A 19,588-nucleotide genomic window follows, 5' to 3' on the forward strand; every position below is an offset into this window, starting at 1 on the left:
AATATGTTTTGAAATGCTTGATTAAGGGCAAAAGGTGTGTCCTCTTGCGGTTAGTGAGAAAGGTGCATCACACGATCCAGCTGCCACGGGAGTGGCTCCAACTTACTACCCTGTAGGGTGTTGAAACAACGTTAGAAATCGCAGTTTAATTATCGGTATTGTTCTTGCATGCAATCTTTCAGAACTTTTCTGGCTGCTCTCTTTAACCCACAGAATGTCAGTTCCGGGCAAATGTTGTCTCCTTTGCCCTTGTTAATCCCAACATGCCACTCACCATTTTGGACTTTACCATCCTGGCCTTCCTGAGAGGCTAATGTTAATAACTTTGCAATCACAAATCAAGAATCAATGTGCATTTATAAAGCATCTTTCATTGCTTTCAGATGTCCTAATATACTTTATAGCTCATAAGTACTTTGAAAGTGTTATAAATGACAACATAAATGACAATAAAGATATTGTATTGTATTGTTCCTTTTCAAATATCAGTTGAATGACTTGTAATGAGATCCGGTATGGGATTTAAGTCGACACAAGATCAAATGAGTTGGGAGGATTTAAAATAATGAAATAAGACAAGATGACCATAAGGGCCATCGTGTCTGCATGGACTCATTGAAAGAACCATCACTTTCCCTGGAGCTCTATAATAGTTTTCCCCATGCATCAAATTCCCCTTTTTAGTTATTTTAAATCCTTCTCCACCTTTTCCAGTTGTGTGAAAAAAAAACCTTATCTCACTTCTGGTTCTTTTCCCACTTAGCTTAGAGAGTGTTAATCTGTATGGTTGAGATTTAAGGAAGAGATTATTCAGAAAAGGTTATACAAGGGACAGTTGGGCAGAGTCGATAGAGAGACAAAGACCATAGATGATCGGTTATAAACGTAACGATTAAAGTGAGCATTGAGAAGTTTGTAAGGTTTGAGACAGGCGGAAGGATAACAGTAAAGGGCGAAATGAACTATGATTTTGCTGTGTGTCTAAGGATTTTTGGAAAGGGCAGCTTGGAAAGTCAATCTATATTCTGAAAAAAATCCTGTTTCTACAATTTAGAATTTTCAGATCAATTGAAAAATGGCAAGGACAACTACATCAACATAGGAAGAATTAGCAATAGTGAATTTGAAGAGATTTAATCAGCATCTTCACAAGATGCTGATTAAACCTTCTGATTAGATCATTAACGCTTGACATCATTGCTGTATCATTCGGGAGGAATGAATGCTGCTTCTCAAATAGTGCCCTGACATTAAAAATCCAACTGGACTGTGTTTTTAGGGAACAAGATACCTCCCAAATTGCTGGGACTATGGGATTGCACTGTTGAATGGAAAATATTACGGATCAATTACAAGGGATACTTTATGTGATCTGGAGTTTGCTGAATTTGGGGAATCGTTGTACAACGTTAACCTCAGATGAAGTGGGTGAGGAAAGAATCCAAGCAGCGGGAGTTTGAACCAATGCGTGCAGAGGCAAATGGAATAGAATGCATTGGGAGCCGTATGAAGATTAGTTGTGCATGGATGAGTTGGACAGAATGGCTCTTTTCATTTATCTTTTGCTCTTTTGAGCATTCCTGGTATTGCATTACGTTCACTTTAGAGACACATTGTGGAAACAGGCCCTTCAGCCCAAGTCCATGCCGACCATCACTCACCCATTCACACTAGTTCTATATTATCCACCTTCTCCACTCTCTACACACTGGGGGCAATTTACGGAGGCTAATTAATCTACAAACCCACATGTCTTTGGGATGTAGAAGGAAACTGGAGCACCCAGAGGAAACCCACGTGGTCATAGGGAGAATGTGCAAACTCCACACAGACACCACCCAAGGTCAGGATCGAACCCGGGTCTCTGGTGCTGTGAGGCAGCAGCTCCACCAGTTGCTCCACCAGTTGCTCCACTGTGCAACCCATTTATACTCATGTCAGGTGTTACAATCGCACAAGTCAAACATTTAAGATAAAACCTCTGCAGTTTTAAGTTTTACACTGAAATAAATCAATTTGGGGTTAGAAAACATCTGAGTAACCCGACTGCATGGTAAGGTTTTTGAATTGCTTGTTACAGGGGAAAAATGTACTTTTGAATACAAGCCCAAGGAGTCAACAAATAAAAAACACAAAGACCAAAGTACAATTTTCACATTACAAACTCACCATACGCTCAGAGATATCACATGTAAGCAATCAGAAGAACACAGCAGGAAGAAAACACAAGAGATGGATAGGCAGCAAGGTGGATGAGAAAAAATGCCTAAGAGTGGGAGAGTACTGGAACAATTGAGTGCAGAGTTGGCAAGATGGGAAGAAGCCAAGATTGTCAGTGAAAGGGAGAACCAAACTGTTTATCTCACTACACATTGTCATCAGCAGAAACATCACACTAAACATTACTGTAATAAGGCAATGACAGTTTAACTAAGATGTAAAAATATAATGTACACAAAATAAAATTGTGCATTTAAACCATGGTCACATTAAAAGATCTGCAGTTGCACTTTGGCCCATGAGTGACAATCATATTTATATAATGAACAGACAGATTGAGCCCATGCAACACTTAGCCAGAGCCAAGGTCTGATTGAACTCTAGCAAGTGTCACTTGTTGGTAACATACATGATGCAAACACATTTACCTTCAATGGAAGTCCACTACAATTCCATGGACCCTTTCACAAATGTCACATACTTCTTAACCGCACATAGGCTTGGCAGGTTTTGCAAGTGGCAATACATCCACCTCCTCTCTCATTATTCAAAAGCCAGGAGCGGTAGATGAGAACCAGGAGCCTGATATTTCCCTGGTTCATCCAAAGGCAACAAGGAGAACTGTAGCACCTTTCTCAGTATTGTGGTTGATGGGGGGGGAGGGGGAGAATAGAGTCTCAAATCAGATTATGTTCAAACAAGTCACGCTGTAGAGCTATACAGGTTTAAACTTTAGTTCGGACGTTCCATGAAAAGCATCTCAGCAGTTTATGGAAATACCACAAAGCAGTGGAGCTAGGGTTTCAGAACACTGCTGGTCAGGGGCAGGGTCTAAGGCACGTTATACAACTATCCAGGCATTCAAAAGCATACTTCCACATAACCTCATAGTTCATTTTAACTTTACCATTTGGGATTTACTATTTTCTCCCTGCTTCGAAGGACTGCTGACTGTGAGAAATTAAAGACTCCAAGTTTCAATTCCCAGAACATCCCTCCTGCTCCAATCCTCGATGCAATGGATGAACGTTGGAGAGGTGCGGGCAACCTACAACAATTAGCAAGCTTCAGAGATGAACATACGTGCATAACACACGTGTCAAGCCCCCTCAAGCTCATTGTTATCCTCCCACCAGATAGTCTTCTGTCTTCAGCAACATTCAGCAGGAACCAATAGCTTCTTCACCAGTTGATATTTCTCACAAACACCCAGCGGGTCTCGAGTACAATGTCGATGGCCAGCATGTAGCTGAAGAGTCATGTTACTGAGGAGGTCCTACAATCAAGGTACTTAAAAGGTATCTTATTCAAGTCTCACTCTGGATCTATCCCATGTTCAATCCGTGGCTTCTTGTCTTTCACTCTAGTCCTGAAACCATTTACTTTTCTTCACAGAGCAGGAGTCCGTGGATGCCCCCAAGAGCTTCTTCTTGTACTGCTCAACCAGCGAATTAAATCTCATCTCTTCCTTGTCTTGTTTATTTTTCTTGGCCTTTCCAACCTTCAAAAGATTTTAAAGAAAATTTAAAGAAATGACAAGCACACTGAAACAATTTGTAAGTAACCATGCTGATTTCTAGATTGGCTGTCAACCAAGGCCTCTAAAAGACTTCACCCTTCCTGGGGCAGCCCAGGGGAGCAGGATGAGGGAGCAGAAGTTGCTGGTTTTGCGATTATTCTCTTCATCCCCGGTAAAAAATATCAATCTTCTCACATGTTACCGCAACCCCCTGGTTTCCCTCTCGAAGTCCAAGACTCAGGTCAGAGTAGGATGAAGCAAACGGAAGCCCCACCATCTGACCCTACCAATCTCAATACAGGTGCTCCTCAACTTACAATGGGGCTACGTTTCGAGACACCCATCGGAAACCGAAAATATCGTAAGTCGAAATGCAATGAATACACGTGATCACGTGGCCGGAAGCGAGCTGTGGCTTGCTACGGGTCGCTGCCGTTTGCACCATCGCAAAATTTAAATATCGTAAGGCCGGGAGCATAATATCAACAAAATAAGCCTTCTTTACATGCGAGTGCTCATGTAACTGAACATCTCGTGGGCTGTTTAAGTTGAGCCAGGTGCCAGAATGTGCTGAAAAAGAACATGAAGTGAGTGGGAGAGTAGGAAGCATGCCCAGCAGAAGTCATTTGAGGAAGATGGGGTTTAGGAAGCAAGTCCTAATTTAACCTCACACTCAAACTCAGGGCATGGATAGGTATATGGGACTGGGATCTGATAGCTGATACAGAAATGTGGCTGGGGGGACAACCAGGACTGGCAGCTCAATATTCTGGGGTACAAATGCAAATGTTACTGGATCTTGAAGTTTTGAGTTATGAGGAGAGCATAGATCAACTTTTACCCCCTCCCTGGAGCATAGAAGGCTGGGGTATGACCCTACAGAGGTATAGAAAATAATGAGAGGTATAGATGAAGTGAATAACATCATTTTCCCCAGGGCAGGGGAGTAAAAAGAAAACAGGGCATAGGTTTAAGATGAGATGGCAGACCCGATGGGTAACTTTTTCCACTCAAAAAATGATGTATACATGGAACAAGCTGCCAGGGAAAGTGGTAGAGGTGGGTACAATTATGTCATTTAAACAAAACCTAAACAGATACATAGATAGGAAAAGTATAGGGGGTTATGGGCCAGGCTAGCTTAAACAACCTAGGCCAGCATGTACGAGTTGGGGTGAAGGCCAGTATTCGTGCTAATAACTCCATGACTTTCCAACCTATTTCTCAGTAAGATATTAAAGGACCAACTGCAGAGTAAGCTCAATGATCAGGCACCTTAACCTGGTTAACCTGTGCCCTTGCATATTATCTGTCCATGACCCTATCTAGGCCTCCTCATACCCTCACAACTCCCATCCTCCCCATCACCTCCACTATCAACCATCCTCACCTGTTTGGTAACTGATGCGAGCCTCGCTGTTTTCGCCCGGCTCGGCTGTACTTTCACCTTCTTGGGCATGGGTGGTGGCAGCTTTCCTTTATCTCGCTTTCTGGAATGAGAAAGTATTCAGAGCCTTCTGGTTAATACCAACCAGCATTCTGTGAAATTGGGGAATGTCAATAATAGTTTAATGCAATCTTTCACTTCTTCGCAAGAAAGACCATTTGCACTGAACCAAATCTTCCCAATGCTGTGAGGGTTGTGGGTCATCTTATGCTGGGAGAGCAGTGAACTATCGTTCAAAGATACAAATACCACCCCCACAATTTTCCCAAGTTGTGTGGGTGAGGGCCCCAAGGAGGGAACAGGTGGCGCAGGTCTGGCCCTGGCGAAGGAGTCGGCTAACTTGGCACAGAGGCCACCAGAGTTTATCCCCTGTTTTATGAGAGAGACTTGAGCTGAGAACTAGCTCGATACTTCAACCCACCTCGCCCAGGTCATACCACATTCAGGTCCACCACTAATCTTCTGGTGACGTTCTGGTATTCAGTTCAACAAAGCACCATATCCCCCATCCTCCCCCAACCCCGTCTACAACTTTAGTGCTTGGGATATGAGTAAATCTGGTGGGTTCGGTGTTCACCTTTTAACTTTGGCGAAGTTAGCTTTTCTTTTAAAGGGGAGTAGCTTTTGCACTCGTTTATAAGTATTATTGTGCAAGGTGTGTACTACATAAAGCAGACAAATATTTAAATTCCAGTTTGGGCATGCTGCCCCACTTTTGTCCTTTGTACGTGTATGATGTAGTAACCAAAAGCCCTTCTTCCCAGCCAGCACCTCCCATCACACCCAGGCGATGGGAGGCATTGAAACTTTAAAAAAATCTTTGCATAGGGAGCCATAGGTCACAGATTTTAAATAATTGGAAAGGAATGAGGGAAAAGCATTTTGTTGCCTACATGGGAACATTAAGGTCTGAAATACATTACTTCAGACGATGATAGAGGAGTATTCTGAAAGAATTTTCATAAAATAATTACAATTGGGAGCTAAATTGGACAACTTTCAATATACAAGCACAGATTCAGTGAGCATCTCCTGTGCTGTGAGATTCTGTGGTACATTTCCCAGGATGATCTCATACCGTATTTTGGGGCCTCGGTGTGATGGCAAAGGCAAGACCTTCTTCCGCTTCTTGCCATCGGCCAGTTCCACTTCCTCCGCCTCAGGCTTGGTGCAAAATCCGGACCATGTTTTCTTGCTTTGCGAGCTGTCTGAGGATTTATGCCGCAGTTGGTCACATGGAGATTTGCTGGGTTTTCCAGACTCTGTCGGAACCCCTGCTTTAAGTTGCTGTGCCTTCTGCGAAAAAAAAATAACACATTCAGCAATCACAAAAATCCTGTGAACTGCTAAATTATTTATTTTAAAGATGCAAATTTCAATCAATAAAACGAATCAGGATTTGAGCATCCTCTGGGTTTATCTTCCTTTCACAGTTCCCGTTTCTGGAGGGGCCAACTGAGCTACAGCAGTGTAACAGCACCCTCCTGTGGTTGGAACTGGTGAGAGCAGCATCTCCAGTTATAAAAGGAACTCTTGTTCAAATTAACCAGTGCCAGGCACCTTTGGGTTACACAACAAATACCTCAAATTTATATATCATTTTATCAATTCCTCACAATATCTTGACACACTTCACATCCCAAAACAAATCAACCTATCACTTAACCCACAGAATCAGTTGTTTTATAGATAGACAGTTGTTTGCCTTGATGGTGTCCCCATCTCTCTGGGTTATCAGGTGCCTAATATGAGACCTCCAAACTCTGTCACAGAAGAACTAGAAGAGGCTTGACTAGAAGAACATGGGAGAGAAAACTCTAATAAGGGTGGCACAGTGGTGCAGCTGCTAACTCACAGCACCAGACATCCAGATTCAATGCTGTCTGTGTGGAGTTTACACGTTCTCCCTGTGACCACTTTGGTTTCCTCCATGTGCTCCAGTTTCCTCCCACATCTGAAAGACGTTCATGTTTGTAGGTTAATTGCCCTAAGTGTGTACGGAGTAGATGATACAGTGGGATAACATAGAGCTAGTGTGAACAGCACTGAATGGTCAGTGTGGACAGCATTCTGGTAAACCTTCTCTGTACCCTCTCAAAGCCTCCACATCTTTCCTGTAATGAGGCAAATAGAGCTGTACACAGTACTCCAAATGCGGCCTACCCATAGTCTTACAAAGCTGCATCATGACTTCTTGACTCTAATATTCAATGTCCCAACCAATGAAGGCAAGCATACCATATGCCTTCTTTCCCACTCTGTCTATTGTACTGCCACTTTGAGGGAGCGGTGAACGTGGACCCCAGAATTCTCTATACATTAATGCTGTTAAGGGTCTTGCCATTAACTGCATATTTTCCTTTAACACTCAACCTCCCAAAGTGCAACACCTCACACTTCCCTGTATTAAATTCCATCTGCCATTTCCCTGCACATTACTAAAGCTGATCTATATCCCACTGTATACTTTGACATGTCAAAAATAATCCATTGAAACTCAAATGGAACAACAGGTGTAAACCCTGCTGGTGCCGCATAACTCAGCTAAATCATGTCCTAGATCGAGTCCTTACCAGATTGTTTTGTGCTCGCATCTCTTTGATCTTCAGTTTCCTCCGATCCTCCAGTGAAAATTCCACAATTGGTCTCTGTTCCAGAGGAAGAACGGAAAGCAGAGAGAATCACATTGCAGATTCTGTAGACACACAGCATTAAAGCACCGCACTGTGCTCCAGCTCTTGCAGTGGGTCAATGAAGTAACTCATGTCAGTTAATGGAGACATGGTCCTCTTTAACCCTTAAGATATCCCTGTTCCACAGTGCAATAGACGTTCTATGTAACCAGCAAAGAACAGGCATAGAAGGAATGCTATCTAAACTATGAAATGTATTTTAGCCTTTCATTTAAAGTGTAAGCTTTAGTCTCCGATTCCCCTCTTATTCAGATTAGTTCTGACAGTGAAACAGGATGGGACCTCTCACCCTCTATTGGGTACATATTATATGATCTTACAGCTCTGAAAAAAAGGTAATTTAATACATCATACATCACCGCACCAGCTCTTCAAATGATATTCAATCTAAATTCTCCCCAGCTTTCTTAGCTTCTACTCTTACAAATTAGTTCCCTGTCAACTATTTTGAATCTACGAGCAATAACATCCAAATACTTTCCCAGGGAAAAAACTGCTGCTCTTACTTGATCATTTAAAAAAAGCATTTATCATAATGGGGATGAGGCGTGGGGACACTGCGTGAAAACACTCCCAGTCTGACCACCAATTGCTGAGGGAATAGGTGAAATATTAAAGAATGCAGAGGATTGACTATTGGAGAAAAGGCAATATTTTTATCAAGATGCTTATGGCCAAAAGCAATCTTGTCCAAAACTGTTCACCGTTAGTAGAGACTTACATCCTGCCCTACTCTGTTGTATCGAAACACATGTCCACATGTCCAACACATGACAGCTTCTGCCTCGTCCAAAGTGCAGAAAGCCATCAGGTTCTATGTCCCAACCACAGCCCCGAACCAAAGCCTGGAGCTAGGACAAAATGTGTAGGAAAAAACTGCAGATGCTGGTTTAAATCCAAGGCAGACACAAAATGCTGGAGTAACTCAGCGGGACAGGCAGCATCTCTGGAGAGAAGGAATGGACAACATTTCGGGTTGAGACCCTTCTTCAGACGGAAGACGTCGTCCATTCCTTCCCTCCAGAAATGTTGCCTGACCTGCTGAGTTACTCCTGCATTTTGTGTCTAACCTGGAGCTAGGATACTGGCTGAAAGCCAATGCCACCTCAAACCCCAAACATCTCAGCAATCCCAATGGTAACAGTCCCACCAAACTTGGCTTGACTCACTTTCTCTGGACTGAAGAGTTCTGGGTTGTTGTTCATGTAGCGCAGAGTGGCCAGGGAGTGGCTGTGCTCTGTAAATTCTACAAATCCGTAGCCCAGAGACCGCCCATCCTTTTTTGTTTTTGCCGTCTGCAGGTCCCGCATTATCCGACACTAGTGGAAAAGTGGAGAAGAATCATTAGCCTGTGAAACAAGGGCATTATATGTCCTATATTAAATGACAGTTGTCACCCTAATCTTCACAAATAAAGCAATCAACATTTGATTCAAAACCTACATTTACATTATTCCTTTCGTGATTTTGTTACTACTATTCACACAGGATGTGACCCTCACAGGCAATACCACAATTTTTGTCCATTCCTAGTTGTCTACGGAAACATGATTACGAACCTCAAAGTATTGAAATGGCCTGTAAATCGACTTAGCTGCCACATTGAACAAAAGGCCAGATCAGCCAAGTTTCTCATCACTGGCGATCCGCAGAATGTATTGACAGCAGTGCCACTGCGTGCCCAGTAGAGAAAACGAGACTCCCTCCTGCTGGAGATGGTCACTGTGTCACATCTGCCCAACACAAATGTATCTGCAACTTAACAGCCCAAACCATGACACTGCCTAGTTACTGAATGAAAGCTTAACTATTTCATTTGAGACACAAGAGGCTGCAAATGCTGGGATCTGCAGCAAAAAACGAGCTGCTGAAGGAACTCAGCAGGTCAGGCAGCATTGGTGGAGAGAAATGGACCTTTCAGCCCAGACGTAGAGTCTTGACCCGATATAGCGACAGTCCCTCCACAGATGCTGGCTGACCTGCTGAATTCCTCCAGCAGCTCATTTTTAACTATTTGAGATATGTATTAATTCTGGTGAGAAGATATTTGCAGCGCTTGTCTTCATCAATATAGGTAATGGGTAAAGGAGTTGGGACATCATGTTACAGCGTACAAGACATTGGTGTGATCACATTTGGAGTACGTTGTGCAGTTCTGGTCACCCAGCCATAGGAAGGATGTCATTAAGCTAGAAAGAGTACAGTAAAAATTAACCAGGACGGTATCAAGATTTGAGGACTTGACTTATAAGGAATGGCTGGATAGGCTGGGACGTTTTTTTCCCTGGATTGTAGAAGGCTCAGGAATTACCTTATCAAGGCATACATAATCATAAGAGACATACATAAGGCAAATGGTCAGTCTCCTTCCCAAGGTACAGGAATCCAGAACTAGAGGTTGGAGGTTTAAGGAGAGAGGGGAATGATTGAAAGAAGACTCGTGGGGCAATTTCTTCACACATCAAGAAGGCATGGTCTTTTTAACACCCATAAGTTCATTTTTGTTCCTGCATGCAGGATATTAAAGAGGTCTTTACTTTTGAAAATCTTGCAGGAAAAACAACATTATTGCCAGTTTGAAGCTCTTTAGCCTTTATATTTAGCAGAGTTATTTTAAGATGCAATCTTCTATAATGGGAGATTGCATAGGAACGCAACTACTCGTTATAGCAGAACTAACTGTATTTAAAAACAACTGTCAGGTTTTGAAATAAAAGTATTTCAAAAACAAAAAACGTTTATCAACACTTAATAAAATTATTCAAATATTCAACCAGACTGCTACCCTGGGCTCATTCTCTCAAGCATTTTTACTGCAAACTACAGGAGGTGGATTTATAGTCAGGTTATAAGATCATCAGGTCATAAGTGATAGGAGCAGAATTAGGCCATTCAGCCCATCAAATCTACTCCAGCATTCAATCATGGCTGATCTATCTCCCCCTCCTAATCGCATTCTCCTGCCTTCTCCCCATAACCTCTGGGGCACTTGTGCTAATCAAGAAAAGTCAGGTCTCCCTTTGTTTTCTTTCATATCATATCATATCATATCATATATATACAGCGCGGAAACAGGCCTTTTCGGCCCACCAAGTCCGTGCCGCCCAGCGATCCTCGCACATTAACACTATCCTACACACACTAGGGACAATTTTTACATTTACCCAGTCAAATTAACCTACATACCTGCACGTCTTCCTCATCCATAAACAACAGGTTCTCGTGTCTGTGCATTCCTCCCCCCAATATCACAACAATGTCATTGTCACTAGCTCTTACCTCCTTTATCCGAGCTTCCTTTGCACCAGCGGCTTGTAAACAAAGTTTCCGAAGCTGTTGGTCGGTCACTGACTTTGGAACATTGTGGACACACAGCCTTGTTGGTGAGACAAAAATATTCACATCCTTCAACTTGTGCCGCTTAAGCTCCTCAAACTAAACACAAAACAAGTGTGGGGTCAGTCTTGCAATAAACCTGTACCTGTTTCGCTGGACAAAGATGGTTATTTATGGAGCACATCAAGGAGGAATGGTCAGAAAAGAGCTGCAGCTATAAGCAGGACTGAAGGGTACTGGAGCTACAACACGTACCTCACTTTGTTTGATGATTATCTATCCAGCTTCCTCCTGAATTAGCTGATGGTTCCCTCCCTCACACACACTCTCAGCATGAAACCAGTAAACACAGACTTGCTCGTTCAATTTGTATCTTCTAAATATACCCACTAGCAATGCTCTACCCATTGAGAATATATTGGGACATTTGACATTCTGTAAATATCTTTCCCTGCTCTAAATCCAGCTAAGAATCCTGCTTGAAAGCATTCTCTCAATCTCCAGAAAGGTGGATGAGAAAAGGGTACAGTAATTGTATTTGCAACGAGGGATGATCAAATAGCTCACCCGCATCCTCTTGGTCATGTCCGAAGCACTCATACCCTCAGCAGATTTCATTCCAGCTCGAATTACTGAAAAAAAGAAAAAAAGAACTTTTTTTTTCTACCAGTATCAGGAGATTTATGCTCTTAAAGGACAAAATTATTTTGCACCTTTTTAAACATTACAGCGCCAAGAGATATTCTGCAAATAACGAAGATTCTTTTAAACAGTCACTGCTGCTATTTGAGAAATTTAGTAGTCCATTTGCACCCACCAAAGTTTCCCAAACATCAACATGATAAAAGCTAGATATTCACTGATGCTATTTAAGAAATAAATATTGGGGAATTGCAATTCTCTTAATCCATCATAGCATGGATCAGAGGGGCTCCCAGTTCTCCGGTGATGGTTTTGAGCCCCCACAACCTTGCATTTCAGTGGTGAGAATGATGCTCATTGAAGTATGAATGACATCTGATGATCTGAGTATAGAAGTTGGGAGGTCATGTTGCAGTTGTATAAGACGTTGGTGAGGTCACATTTAGAATATTGTGTTCAGTTCTGGGCACTGTGTTATAGGAAAGATGTTTTTCAAGCTGGAAAGAGTACAGATAAGATTTACGATAATATTGCCAGGGTTAGAGAGTCTGAGCTATAGGGAGAGGTTGAGTAGGCTGGGACTCTATTCCTTGGAGCGCAGGAGGATGAGGGGTGATCTTATCGAGGTGTATAAAATCATGAGAGGAATAGATCGGATAGATGCACAAAGTCTCTTGCCCAGAGTAGGTGAATCGAGGACCACAGGTCATAGGTTTAAGGTGAAGGTGAAAAGAGTGCATAGGAATCTGAGGGGTAACTGTTTCAGACAACGGGTGGTGGGTTTATGGAACAAGCTGCCAGAGGAGGTAGTTGAGGCAGGGACTATCCCAACATTTAAGAAACAGTTAGACAGGTACATGGATAGGACAGATTTGGAGGGATATGGACTAAACGCAGGCAAGAGGGACTAGTGTAGCTGGGACATATTGGCTGGTGTGGACCAGTTGGGCCGAAGGGCCTGTTTCCACGCATATCACTCTATGACTCCATCACACCTTGGCTAGATCTTGCAGGGATTGTGCAGTGGCTGATCAACTGTTACACGGGACACTTACAGCCCTCTCGTGCCAGGTACAAGTTGCGTGTTCCAGTTGGCTTGTCTAACTTCGTTTGCCGCAGTTTCTTGGCCTCATCACGACTGACTGCAATGGTCACGTTGAGCTTCCTCCCATCCAGCTTGAGACCTCCAGTCTGAAAACCAAACACATACAGTTTACATCAGATGCCCATGAACATACTCAAAGAAAAGGTCACACTTCAGTACACAACCAACGTAATACCCGAGAATTCCATGAGCTAGTTACAGAAATATGCAAAGCAAGGGTTCTGAGCAGGTACGGGAGAATGGTAATAAGCCAGAAAAAGCCGACAAAGCAATCCAGTATTCGGAGGATAAAATTGTTCTTCCGCCAATGAAGAATGGATGAACACATAATAGCTGAAATCGTGCCTCCGGTGGTGTGAGACAAGATCATCAACTTACAGATTTTGACCCTGTTTCATTGAAGTACAAAATTAGAAGAACAAGAGTACTGCAATAGATGACCATGACTCTGGAGGAGGTAAGACTGAGATGGAGTTGGTGCAGGAAGTATGTTGGAGTTGAGGAGATGATAAGTTACAGGCAATTGTAGTATAGTATTTCCATACTGGAAAAAAAGTGGTAATTAACATGTCACACTCCACAGTCATATACCTTAAACCACCATACAGTATTGGTGCCATGGTTAAGATGTGGGATTGTAACCTAGAGGCCTGGACTAACAATCCACAGTGCCAAATTCAAATCCCACTATGGAAACTGAAGTTAATAATCTAAATTAAAACCAAAACTCATGATGATCACAAAATCTTAAAAGCTCATCTAAGACATCAGTCTTTCAGAGAAGGAAATATGCCATCCTTGCAAACTGGCCCGCATGCAACTCCAGACACACAGCAATGTGGACAATTAAAAATAACGTTATTTGAAATGGCATAACCACTTTATTCAGGGGTAAAGAAGGGGAGCTAATGAATGCTGACCTTGCCTATGACACTCTTGACCAAAAAAACGAAGAAAAAATAAGAACTTGTGCACAATGTCCCACAAGTACATCTCCCACTCAACAGTCCTGTCCTTTCAGAATAGGATGTTTGAGTGAAATGTGCTTTAGCGATGGACTTTCTTCGTCCTGGCCTATGGACACTAAAGCGTGACTGCTGCTTATTGTGCAGCATATCACCAATGAATGAAAACAAATCCCATTAATTCAATGTGTGGAATCAAATTACTATGGGTTCTTGTTTTAAAGGCAATTAAAGGATGGAGGAAGGGAATAGGAGAGGTATAGTGAACCACAAGCTCTAGGGAAGAAGAGAGAGAATTGGAGATGGCATGATCATGGTTACCAAGCAAGCGTTTTGGAGAGCCGCGCCAGTTGAGATAACACACGAGTTCCTCACCTCACACTGGTTGTCTGCTGCCTTCACACACTTCTGTGCTGATTCTTTTGCCACAAACTGAGCAAAAGCACAACCTGCAAAAAGTGGAAATCAAGTGCTTGTAAGAAAGAAAAGACTAAACAAGCCAAATCAACTTTGCTCTTCCATATTTCTTTACAGAGGTGGCCACTTCAGTCCATCAAGATAATACCAACTCAAGAGCCCTTCCACTCTGTTTTTAGATTTCTCATCAGTTTCCATATTCCATATTCTTTGTCAGTTTTTTACTGGTCTAAAATGCTCCCATTTCCTGGCATACTGTTATTCATAGCTATTTTTAAGCCACTTATTTGGATTTACTATTTTTAATTTCTACCCTCAGCAATGGATAGACCTCTTCTTGCTGTGATTTTTGTGCCTGAAAGCAATACTTTTTTTGCAAACCATGCATTATTTATTTAAATACTGAACTTTTACATATCCCATACACCATCATTCTTGTTAATATAATTTCCCAATCAACCACAGCCAACTTGCTCCACACAACACCAATTTCCTTAGTTTGTATTTAAGATTTTCCTTTTGGATTCATTCACATAACTTTCAAATTCAGTTTTTACCTCATTGTGGCTGCACATTTCTAAGATATTAGCAAACTCTTTGTGGTTGCACATGATGAGATGTAAAAAGCCTTTTCCCTAATTTGATCCTCACCATATTGATCGAGAAAATCATTTCATCCACCTTCGGTGAATTTATCTACTTTATTACCACTAATCAGTCTAAATATAGACATAAGACTGTGATTACTATTGGTCCAAGTTACACAAACTGCTAATTTAAGTATTTTTGCCATGGCTAATATGACAATCATAACTCTCCCAACTAAAGATCAACTGATACAATACTGCCCTAGATTTGAATATGGTCTAGACCTTAAATCCACAAGTTCTTCCCACCACTGTACCTTCAGGTCCTTTCCTGGTTTCCAGCATGGGCCATTAGATCCTTTCTGGTGCACAGTGGCAGAGCTGGTAGTGCTGTTGCCTTATAGCGCCAGAGACCAGGGTACAATTCTGACTTAAGGTACTGTCTGTGTGGAGTTTGCACGTATTCTCTGTGACCGTGTGGGTTTACTCGGGTGTTCTGGTTTCCTCCCATATTCCAGTCAAGCGGGTTTGTAGGTTAACTGACTTCTGTAAATTGTCCCTAGTGTGTAGGTAGTGGATGAGAAAGTGGGATAACATAGATCTTGTGTGAATGGGTGAGCGTTGGTCAACATGGACTCGGTGAGCGGAAGGACTTGGTTCCATGCTGTAATTCTAAACTAAACTTAACTAAACTACCATCACTCACCCTCAGCATTCCGTAGACCTTTCTGCTCTCCACCTATGTTCGACACAAGTCCTCCCAGATTATGAAAGGAATCCGGTCCTGAGAACTGTCCATAACCCCAAACGAGTTCACGAGTGCAAATGCAGCCACCCAGCAATATAAATAAAACATAAGCCATCTGAAGGCACTATGTAGTTGAGCCAAGATGTGCAGATATTTAACCAGATATTGCCGCAAACACGGCAGAAGATGCCTGCAGACCCGCTGTACCTAGCAAAGCCATTCCGCCACTCTCCCAAATGCTCATGTATGGGTTGTACATATGTCAGGTAATTCCTAACCTGTACAATGGATTATGCGTTGGTCATTAATATCAGCAATTGAGCACTGATTCTATTGCCAAGCAGAGTTCTATGTCTCTTGCCTCACCCTTGGAGTGCTCTGTGTCATGATGCATGACAATACGAACATATTTCAGATCTCCAAACTTCTCCAATAGCTCTCCCAGTGATTCTTCCTCAGTGTCAAAAGACAGATTCCTGTAGGAAAAATAGGAAAGTGGTAAATTACGAGATAACTCAAGAGAAACCAGCTGGAACCAAAAGGTTACTGTGGTGTATTATGATAAGAATCGACGAGTGAGACGGGTTAGCATACAACATATGGCCGCTTTACTTCAACACCACCAGAGAGCTAATACAGGTATCCCACAATGCTTTATACCCGGAACTACGGCAAGGCTCAGCTGCCAAAACACAAAAACTCAAATGGTAAATACACCACATTACCCCCTTTTTAAAATGAAGGTAATCATAACTAACTGAAATTAGCAAGTGCCTTATTACTGACAATAGCCATTCTCAAAGTTACTACTATGCAAAGTTACTTGTTATCACTAGAGACCCTCTTGTAGTTTTAACATGTCTCAGTCCATCTGTGTGTTCATATTAATGAAAACAACTTAAACAACTAAACAGTCCTTCATGCCGAACATTTCCTTTTTTTTTTTTAATGAAGCTTAAGGGACATAGCGGTCTGGAGGCTTCCTGACCCTTGATGATCGGCGTGGACTCAGCGGCGCAGCAGCTGCAGCTGTACTGTCCACAGTCCCTGGCTCGCTGCATGATGACATGTCCTCCGGCTGTGCGGGTTGGCTCGGTGCAGAAGTGTCAGTGGTTGAGTTTTCAGTGTCCTGATCCAGTCCATCTCCCATGACTCTGAATCTCAGCTGATCTCCATGTCTCCTGTAGGTGATGTCGGTGTCTCCTCCTTGTACTTTGTAAGACACCGGTCCTGTTTGATCCACTATGACTCCAGGAATCCATTTGCGTCCTCCCCCAGCCGTATTGTATAAATACACTGGGTCAGCCACTGAGAAACACCTGTCTGCTGCCCGGAGGTCATGGTGAAACTTCTGCTTGTACTGTTTTTTACGAACAGCGGCTGCTGTGTCCGGACGGATGAAATCCAGACGGGTGCACACGTGTCTGTTCAGAAACAGGTCAGCGGGTGACTGATCAGTAGTGCAGTTTGGTGTGGTGCGATACTGCATCAAAAAGAGGGAGACCCTGTCCTCCACATCCATTGCGGTGTGTGTCAGCTTTTTCATTCCACCCTTGAATGACTGAACGTACCGTTCTGCCAGGCCATTCGAGGCAGGGTGACCAGGAGCACTTGTAGAATGAAGGATTCCATTCTGCTGCATGAAGTTTTTAAACTCCTCTGACGTGAACTGCGTTCCATTATCCGTGACAATGTGCTCCGGCAATCCATATGCTGCGAACAGTCTTCTCAGTCGTGTGATAGTGGCTTGTGATGTGATGCTAGACATTTTAAACACCTCCAACCACTTGGAGTAAGCATCCACCACCAACATGAAAGTGTGTCCCAAAAATGGACCAGCAAGGTCTATGTGTAGTCTTTTCCAGCTCTGGCCAGGAAATTCCCATGGATGCAAAGGCACCTGACGAGGCATCCTCTGCTCCAATTGACATGACTCACATGCTCTGCAAACTTGCTCCACCTCTGCATCAACTTTAGGCCACCATACGTACTTGCGTGTTAGTGCTTTCATTTTCACAATTCCTGGATGGCCAGAATGCAGCTCCTTTAACAGTTTTTCTCAATTTTTCAGGAATCACCACTCTGGTGCCCCACAGGACACATCCTCGCTCTACTGAAAGTTCACATCTACGCGTGTGGAAAACTTTCAGAGTCTCATCCACTTCAGCAGGCCAGCAGTCCATGACAAATTTCGGCACCTTTGACAACACGTTGTCTGTGCGTGTTGCACGTGCCACTTGGTCTGCGTTCAGTGGAGCCTGCTCAAGATGTTCAGTTAACAGTGTGTATACGCTGTCAGTGACGGCTGTGGTCCCTGCGTCGTTTGTGTCAGGCAGCGGAACTCTTGAGAGGCCATCTGCATTACCATGTTTCTCTGAAGCACAGTACTCAATGTGATAATCATAGGCAGAGAGAATCATTGCCCATCTTTGGATTCGAGCTGCAGCCATGGTGGGCAGGCTTTTGTGTTCTCCAAACAGTGTTAGCAGGGGTTTGTGATCAGTCACAAGTTTGAATTTCCTCCCCCACAGGTACTGGTGAAACTTCTTTACACCAAAAATGAGCACCAGTCCCTCTTTCTCAATCTGAGAATATTTCTTCTCAGCAGGGGATAATGTGCGTGATGAGAAGGCGATGGGGCGCTCCTCCCCTGTAGGCATTTTGTGTTGTATGACAGCTCCAATGCCATACGCTGAGGAGTCACAGGCCAGAGTGAGAGGAAGCTTTTGGTCATAGTGCACCAGGATCTTGTCACTTGTGAGCAGCGATTTGCACTTGTCAAAAGCTTTCTGCTCTCGACTTTTCCACTCCCACGACACCTGGTCTTTCAGCAACCTGTACAGGGAAGCAAGCACGGTGCTTTGGTTGGGCATGAACCGTCCATAATAATTCACTAGTCCCAAGAAAGCTCTCAGCTCTTTCACACAGGTGGGGGCTGGTGCATCCTTTATTGCTCTGACTTTCTCCGGTGACGGCTGGATGCCCTGGCTGTTTAACACATGACCCAAGTATTCGATTTGTTTCTTTCCAAACTCACACTTTTACTCCCTGACTCTCAGTCCGCTCTCCTGCAGTCTCTGTAGCACTTTATGCAGGTTTTGCAGATGCTCTTGTTCGGTTTTTCCTGTGATGAGGAGATCATCCAGATACACCACTACATCCAGATCTTTCATGAGGTTCTCCATGATTCTTTGGAAGATGGAGGGTGCTGCGCTCACACCAAAAGCCAGTCTGTTATAGGCAAATAAGCCTCGGTGTGTGTTAATGGTCAACAGTTTTTTTGATTCATCCTCCAGAAGTACCTGCTGGTACACTGAGGCGAGGTTGATCTTTCAAAACACTGTTCCTCCACTGAGGGTTGCCATCAGCTCCTCTATCCGTGGCAAGGGATAAGTCTCTGTGGTGGCAGTTTGGTTTACAGTGAGTTTGTAATCTCCACACAGACGAATGGTATGGTCCTTTTTTTCAACAGGAACAACGGGTGCTGCCCATTCACTATGTTTGACTGGAGTAATTATGTTGGCCTTTTCCAGTCGGTCCAATTCAGCCTCCACCCGTGCTTTCATGGCAAATGGCAGTGGGCGGCTTTTGCAAAACTTTGGGCGGGCCCCTGGTTCCACCAGAATTGTTGCTTTGACATCACGCAGAGTGCCAAGTTCATCTTTAAACACTTCAGAGTGTAACTCCAGTACATCCTGTATTGATGTCAGGTGAGGCAATTCCTTAATATGCTTTATGTCTTCCTGATGAGACTTGTCACTGGCATGTTTAATTTCTTTCCAGTTTAAGGTGAGCTTTTTTAACCAGTTCCTTCCACACAAAGCTGGTCCTGCTCCCTTTACCACAATCATTGGTAGCTGCTCACTCTGGCTCTCATAGCTGACAGTGGCTTCAAACTGTCCCAACACA

At 43.2% G+C, this 19,588-nt stretch overlaps 1 protein-coding gene across 1 annotated transcript in view; it reads right to left on the bottom strand.

Moving 5' to 3' along the window:
* Nucleotides 1–390: 390 nt before the first annotated feature.
* rbm28 (RNA binding motif protein 28) overlaps nt 391–19,588 on the bottom strand; it is a 33,351-nt gene continuing 14,153 nt past the window's right edge. The window contains exons 10-19 of the mRNA XM_078419595.1: nt 16,046–16,155; nt 14,303–14,376; nt 12,913–13,048; nt 11,783–11,847; nt 11,159–11,314; nt 9,049–9,198; nt 7,760–7,834; nt 6,265–6,482; nt 5,130–5,229; nt 391–3,721 (exon numbers count right to left, since the gene is read on the bottom strand). Coding sequence (XP_078275721.1) covers nt 3,584–3,721; nt 5,130–5,229; nt 6,265–6,482; nt 7,760–7,834; nt 9,049–9,198; nt 11,159–11,314; nt 11,783–11,847; nt 12,913–13,048; nt 14,303–14,376; nt 16,046–16,155 — 1,222 coding nt within the window. The 3' untranslated portion in view covers nt 391–3,583. The remainder of the gene's footprint in view (nt 3,722–5,129; nt 5,230–6,264; nt 6,483–7,759; nt 7,835–9,048; nt 9,199–11,158; nt 11,315–11,782; nt 11,848–12,912; nt 13,049–14,302; nt 14,377–16,045; nt 16,156–19,588) is intronic.

Source organism: Rhinoraja longicauda, chromosome 23 (genome assembly GCF_053455715.1).
Source record: "Rhinoraja longicauda isolate Sanriku21f chromosome 23, sRhiLon1.1, whole genome shotgun sequence".
NCBI lineage: Eukaryota > Metazoa > Chordata > Chondrichthyes > Rajiformes > Arhynchobatidae > Rhinoraja > Rhinoraja longicauda.